Genomic DNA, 7,735 nt, shown 5'->3' with positions numbered 1-7,735 from the left:
AGTACTGGCTCATATTTTGATGATATCTCTCTAGTCTATTCTCTCTCTCTCTCTCTCTCTCTCTCTCTCTCTCTCTCTCTCTCTCCCCCCCCCCCCCCCCCCCCCCCCCCTCTGTCTGGGGAGAACTTTATTTATCCCCAAGTTCAAGTAGTCACTTGCAAGAATTTTTCAAAATAGAGATATGGGTATTAATTTAGCGCAGAAAAATAAAGGGAAGTGAAACATTTACTAGAGTGAAAAAATTATCGCTCTCTCTCACCTGGTTAAAAAGTTATCATGACCGATTATGTGGTGAAAAATCTCTGTAATAGATCTTAGTTTTAATAGCTTAGGCTTAATAGGAAAATATTAAATATGTGACCAAAACACAGCAACCCAATGGATAATTAAGTATAATTCAGAAACAGCTTCAGATACAACTTTGAAATGTTTACATGTGGTAATTCAACATATCTGTAATATATTACAAACAGAAAAAGAATTATTTATTGAAAGAGAAAAGTATAGTTTAGAGCTGAAACAGCTGAAATCAAGGAAAAATAGATCACGACATGCACATGAATGACCTATTGGAATCTTGGAAAAGTCAACAATAAAATATTTATTCACATGAAGATAGACCAATTACAACACTAAATCGGCGTCATTTAGTTGTTCACTTTGAACCTTTCAAAATGAAAATAGACCTCATAAAAGCAGAGATATGGACTGATAAATGTTTGAGGTGGTGTATTAATGTTTAAAATGATCGAAAATAGGTGATTTTAAAAACTTCCGCTCCCCCGTTCCCCTAAATTGGAAGACGTCCGTCAAAGGATAAAAAACGTCAAAATCAACAGTGAAAAATCAATCGGAAAAAAAGGAAGAGAATCGTAAATTATTAAACGAATGCATGGACATGAAAACGCCAATGAATTGAATAATTTAAAACAAAAATATCTTCCATAAATGGAATATATTGTAAGATATAAAGATGGCAAGTTTTGATGTGGATTGACAAAGTTATCTCTCAAACGCAGCAGACGACAGGAAGTGAATCAGTATAAGAAAATGGCAGCTACTATAAACAATCGAGGCCAATTACTGTTTTTTGGGGAGCTCTAACTTTTGAGTGCAAACATATTTTGCTCTGAAATTTTTAGAGAAGCTACTTTAATATGTATCTCAGAAGGACGTTTTTTTTTTATTAAGAAGGACCATCTCTGGTTTAAAAGTTATAAGCGTTTAAACACATATACTATCTTTACGCAAAGCTTTCTCAAAATCATGATACAGTAAGATAATAATATTAGCATCATTGTATGTAGAATTTTATGTCCTTTCCAATGATATATAATACATGCCATTTTATTCCACTGAGAAAGAATAATGAACATTTTTAAATCACTCCTAAATTTTTCCCCCTCAAAAACGGAAACAGGAATCCTCGCCTGTTTTCAACTCGCGAGTGCTACTTCTTGCAAGTGCCTACCCCAAGGGGAAATTTGTCTCTAGGGTCTATTCCAAGGCCAAGGGAACAACTGGAATAAACCAGGGGTCAGCCGCAGTGCAGCGCTGCAAAGTGAGCTAGGGCGAGGTGAATTGCTCAAGGCCACACAACGAGGCGGGTAGATCTAGTTGAACTCGGACCTTTTGGGTACGAAGCAAAGACCGTACTGCTGAGCCTTGCTGTCCCTTAGTATATTAATTATTTTATTTATTTTTCAAATCCATATTTGATCCACACCTGATGAGGACTGCCATTCCCTGAATTGTCTCAACAACAAATTGATTAAATCACCCACGCGATCTTGATGATGACAAAAAGACATAACGTGGAACAAAAAAGCATCAATGCATGATTTGATTAAAAAAGCGTAATAATCCACCTTTTTGGCATACAGTTGCCAAGGCAGTATTACAATTTTTTCTCTGTTAACCCTCTCGTGTTCAGATTCTTTTTGGGGGAGTAGATAATGAGTTCCCTATATGGCCATGTCAATCATGTAGACATCCTTTGATGATATAAGCCTTCTCTTTGATATCTGCAGTCGCCTTTTCGTTTTCTACTGTCACTCATGGCTAAACTCTGCCTAGAAACGATTTCATAGGTCCGTCCATCACCAAATTTCAAACTTTTGTTCTCGTGAGTTCTTAAGTTTTTTGACCGAAGAACGATTGGCTACTGAGCATCTTGACCCTTCAACGATTGGTAGTTCTGGCAGCTCACGTGTCAACAGCCGTCAACAATGAATTGAATCATCGTTGAGGCAGTAGAAGACGGCCATGGAATAGTTGCGTCACAATCACCACCTTGACGAATATATTATCCAGACCTGGTTAATAAGTAAAAAAGCCAAATTATGTTCTAGTTACATTTGAAACAAACAAAGTATATCACTGATCTCGTCTCTTTGAGATATAAAGAATGATATAAAAATCAAGAAAATCGGCCGATAAATAAAAAAGTTGCTTTCTAAAAAAAGCTAGAATAAACAAAAGCAATTTTTAAAATCAAATTTATTCGTAAAACAGTTGGTTTTCAACCGATTTTTATGAAACAAAGACCAGTGTACTTCTTTTTTCAAGCTGATTTCAGCTATGTGACTTTCAAATTCCTCAGAATTATATTTTTTACTTTTAGATTCTAGCTTTTAGGCCTACTCAATAAGGTGTTATATTCCTTGCATAACAATAGCGTAATACATCGACGAGGAGAAGTGTCTTTGTTTCGGCCAGCTGGATAGATAGCCTGTGATTGGTCGAAGACTTTGAGACACTTGATTCACAATTCTACACGACTGGACAGTGGCGGTCTATCAAAGAGTTGTAACAAATTTATTTACCGACTATTTTTCTTGGTGCTAAAATTACTAAGTAATAATTTCGCATCAGACAAAATAACTGTGAAGTTCCTATCTCTTTATTACAATAAAATTGATACCTCGAATGACAAAAGCGACCCACAAATAAGGGAGTTATAAATTATTCATAATATTTTTTAAAGTTTACAATAATTGTCTTCAAAGTCATTTTTCATCACCAAAGTCGTAATTTTTTACCGATTTTTACCAAACAAAGTGCAATGTCAATGATTTTCACCCGCAAATAAAATAGGATCCAAAGCGCAATTTCTGAAACATATTTTCTTTTCTGTCGGCAAATTTATAAAAATCAAAGCTGAAAACACCCTGTGGCAGTGACAGGGCCTGTCATTTCCTTCACAAAATTTGGGTTTTACTTACTGAGGCCAGTCTTGACTACCCCACCCATGAATATTATGCCGTTGTCAGTTTTTGTCGGGTTGAATCTTAAAGAGTTAACAACCAGGTACTCATTTTACACCTGGACAGTGAAAGAATAGGAGAGAAGAGCCTTTTCCAAAGATTCAACTATGTGCTGGTCAGAACGGGACTCAAACCATGGACCTTCTATTCAGAAGGCGTATCATGTCACGAGACGACATCGCAAAATAATATTCACCACAAACTGGTGACTGGGCAAAATAGTCAGTATTAGCGTTAGTATTAAAATTAGAGATCGGCTTGGTATAAGTCAAAACCATTCATAGTTTGCTTTGATTTAAAAACATATTTTTTAAAACTAATTTACTCATAACTCATCATTCAACTTTTATCAATAGCAGTAATAATTTTATCATCCATTTCCTGACATCTGTCAATTTTGCTTTAACTTGACATCATATTTTACTAAAGTCACCAAAATTACAGGATCAGAGTGAAAAACAAAGCTGCTAGAAGATGTGTGGACTGTAAAAAGTCGAAAGGGAATAAAATACCAAATCCGGAACCTTTTGAGGTCAAAACCTCATTCAGCCAATTACAAAAATAAAGCAATAAAATAGAATTTTGTTTTTCTTAATGACAATATTTTTTATTTAAAAAAAATTCTTTTCTAGTTTCGAATTGCAGCTTTGAATGAAACAAGCGGGTCGGAGAATGATCCAGAAAAAATCAAACTCACCAAGACCAAGGAAGCAAAGGTAAATTGTCATGTTTAAAATTTATTTTTTATTTTTACTTTTGTCGAGAATATTCAGTACTGTGGTCTTTTTAACATCTTTTGATATATCTTGACAGTGAAATAACCTGTCCGATATTCTTTTTCTAAAGACGGGTGAAATCTATCAAATGATGTACATTTTTCCATATTTAATCATTTTCAATCCGGTGACCACATATGGGGGTGGCCTTAGTCATCTCTTTCCACGGTATGTAATTTATGATCAAAAAGGCCTTGCCTTGTAATAAATGTATCTCTCTAATGTTTTTTTTTCTGGATGATTACTATATCCAATTATTATTATTATTATTATTATTATTATTATTATTATTATTATTATTATTATTATTATTATTATTATTATTGTTATTATTATTGTTTGCTTTACTTCATTATTGGTTTTACTTGACTTGATTTGTTGATTGGAAATATTATATTCTTGTATGTTGTTATTTTGGCAATTGCCTAAAAATAAACCTTTGAAACCATTATATCATACTGTCCTACTCTGAAATATAATCTTGGCTAGAAAATTCGTCCTTCAAATTTCGATTGATTAAAATGACACTCATCTTATCATAAACTCCCAAACCCGAGATTTAAAGTGATTTCAGGTGAAAAATCATAGAAATAAGGGTAGAATTCAATCATTTTCCTTTGTAGAATTTTTTTCTGGAAATTTTGATTTTTTTTTCTTAAAAAAATATACAGGCTTAGTTTTGTTGTACTTGACAGGCCTGCACATATCATTATCTTATCCTTACATATATATTTGAAAGAAAATTTTTGAGTTATTTTATATAGTGTCTAACAATCCAAGTCAGCTAGTTCAAGTTCAACGTTCATCTTAATCTGCAAAAGGTAAATTACCTATCACTGCACATTTTATACAATTATGTGGTGACTTTCTTTTTTAATGTGTTATTGAGTTGAAAGATAAATTTTTAGTAGTTGACCAAATTTGTTGTTGTTGGTAATATCTAGGATTTCTGGTGGTAGAGTGTTCCATTCCTTGATGGTTCTTGGGAAGAAACTGCTTTTGTATATGTTGGTTCTCTGTGTTGGAATTGTGAACTTACTGCTATGATTATTTCTTGTAAGTGTCTCTCCCAGAGTTACAATTGCTGATTGTAATTGCTGAATGAATGAACAAATGTCCCAAATTGCTGTCTTTGTCCACAGGAAGCTGAAGCCTTTGCCGTCTACAATAAAGCCTTGTATTATCAGCAGAAAGGCCATTCGGTACATGCAGAGAAATTGCTGAAGAACTTGTTGGTGGAACACCCATTGCTACAGGAGGTAGGTGTGGTTGAATGGATGGGACTTGAATGTCAAAAGTGACCTCAATGCCTTTTTATTTATGGTGGTTTTCTATCCTAACACAGAGTGGTCCCATTATCTCAGTTGGTAGAGCACTCCCTTCACACGCAAAGAGATCAAGATTGACCCTGGTTGCAGTCGAAATTTTTTCTGAACCGCTTTGAGTATGTGTAGTGGATATTGCGCTATATAAAAGCTCAATTTTTTGGCTTTTAAAAAAATATTTTTTTAAACCGATAAAATTAGCGAAAATATTCTGCAAGCGTTGAATAAATTATTTATTCAACGCTTTCAAAGCATTATTCAACAATTATGCATTTACAAAGTAATGATAGGGTTTTTCAATGGGAGGGGTGGAATAATTGTGTTCTGTACCCATTAAAAAAAAATTATTCTTCTGTCCTAGGCATCAGATCTAGTAGAAGATGAGAAACAGACTTCCATCGCCAATCACCGAGGTCTCCAGTTGCTGTATTCAGTCCACAAGAACCTGGCTTCTATCTACTTACACCGAAATGAATTGGAGTCGGCTATCAAGTCTTACATCGAGGTGGGAGTAAAGCTCAATCCAACACAATTTTAATTATTGTTGATTTTTTGTTTCTTTTTTTTTTAAATTAAAAAAAAAAGGATTTTTGAAATGTTATTGCGACCTGAAATAGCAATTTTTCTTAATTTGTTTTGTGTAGCCAGGTCGTTCAGCGGTACCGTAGCCATCGTAAACTTAAGGCCTGATAATGATAAAAAAATTGCATCACAAAAGAAGATGATGATCACCAAATGAAAGTGAAAGTGAGTAATTGTTACAAGTGCTCAAGGAAACAAATGATTTTATTGGTTGAGCTATTGATTACAACTCACAATTAAGATTTTTCCTGTGACCTTCGTCTTCTTTTATTTTTTAATTTACAAAGGCTACGGCAGTTCAGTCTCTTGTCTTGTTTTGTCGCAAAACTTGAGCGATGTTAAGCATGATCACTGACCAGATGGGTTACAATGATCTTGGAAAATTTGGGTCCTAGTGTCGTGTCCTTGGGTAAGGCACTGATCACACATTACCTCACTTGACTCATGTGTGAATGAGTACCTGGCTATAGACGGTGACAGACATTGTAACAGTGCCTAACAGGTTGTTGGTACAATATGAAATGGAAATATGGTTCCACATGGTCCACTGGGGAAATAAATATCTCATCCTACATGTTAAGTGTTGCTTTTGGTGAGGGACCCCTTGTCAAGCACTTTGTGCACGTTTAATGGATATTGCACAATATAGTAGTAGAAGGCATCCTTCCGTCTTAAGGAACGATGGTTTGCACCCTGTATGACTTTGGTCTCATCAGTCTTGTTGAGAGCAACGACGGATGTGACACAGCAGCCCAATCCTTGCATGGCAGTCTCTACCGCAGTTGCTGCACATGTAGTGTGACTGTGTGTTTAGTGTTTGGTTCTGCTGCCTCTCTTGCTCTCCTCTCCTCAAACTTCTTTTTTCTCCTCTCCTCACCTCTCTTGACTCCCTCCCTCACTGCATATCTCCAACCACTTGCAGTCATCAGTAAGCGATTTCCATGTGCCTGGCAATTTCATGTCTTGCTTGCAGACATCATAGAAATGCAGAGCTGGAGGGCCAGTGCACTATAGATATGCTCTAGTATAAAAGACACATTGTGAGGCGCATTGAGCATGGTGAATCTTGTTCATATTTATTTATTTATTTTCTTCTTTTTCTGTCTTCTCCTCCATTTGAAAATAATATTGACATAATTAAAGTTCAGATCTATCCTATTTGGCTAATTATCTCAATTTCATTTATCTTGTTTGGTTTACAGGCTGTTCGTATTGATCCCAGTGAAGTCACTGTGTGGTTTAAGATGGGCCAGATTGCCCTAAAATTGGACAAATTTGCCCTGGCCAAGATCTGTTTCCAGCAGGTAAGGCAGATAAGGTCCTGGGTGAGGTCCTTACCTCCGTAGTGGGCAGGGAGGCACTGACTGCGTCTTCTATCCCTATATCTGTTTTCCAACATGCTTTCTGTATTTGTCTTGGAATGAGATTACTTGGTTTTGTCCAAGCCCTGGCCGGATAGCCTAGCTGGGAGGGAAACAGTCAAATGTATAGAGTTTTGGGAGATGATAATTTTAGTCTTGTAAATGATATCTCTGTTATGCACCGTATTGTTTTGTATACATATTATATACGATTGGTAAACATTTGAGTGTATCCCTCTTAGTTGGGACCTGTGCTTGTGTCTGGATGAGACTTTTAGGTGATCTCAAACTAAGTACTTTGATAGTGTACTCTTGGAATCTACATCTGTTTCCTATTTGAACAAATTCCCCTTTGTCTTACCTTTTCATGGGTGCTTTAATTGTAATTCTAGAACTTTTTACTATCCCATTGTCTTCCATTTTAC

General features: G+C 35.6%; 1 protein-coding gene across 2 annotated transcripts in view; it reads left to right on the top strand.

Annotated features, from left to right (window-relative positions):
• LOC144975074 (uncharacterized) overlaps positions 1-7,735 on the top strand; it is a 94,022-nt gene that overhangs the window by 343 nt on the left and 85,944 nt on the right. For both annotated transcript variants that reach the window (XM_078918770.1, XM_078918769.1), the window contains exons 2-5: positions 3,899-3,982; positions 5,185-5,301; positions 5,729-5,872; positions 7,152-7,253. In XM_078918770.1, the coding sequence (XP_078774896.1) occupies positions 3,899-3,982; positions 5,185-5,301; positions 5,729-5,872; positions 7,152-7,253 (447 nt within the window). The remainder of the gene's footprint in view (positions 1-3,898; positions 3,983-5,184; positions 5,302-5,728; positions 5,873-7,151; positions 7,254-7,735) is intronic.

The sequence above is a fragment of the Berghia stephanieae genome, chromosome 6 (assembly GCF_034508935.2).
Source record: "Berghia stephanieae isolate SIO BIC M18660-M18661 chromosome 6, UCSD_Bste_1.3, whole genome shotgun sequence".
NCBI classification, from domain to species: Eukaryota; Metazoa; Mollusca; class Gastropoda; order Nudibranchia; family Aeolidiidae; genus Berghia; species Berghia stephanieae.
The sequence above is the reverse complement of the archived record's forward strand: the minus strand, read 5'-3'. Positions and strand labels throughout refer to the sequence as shown.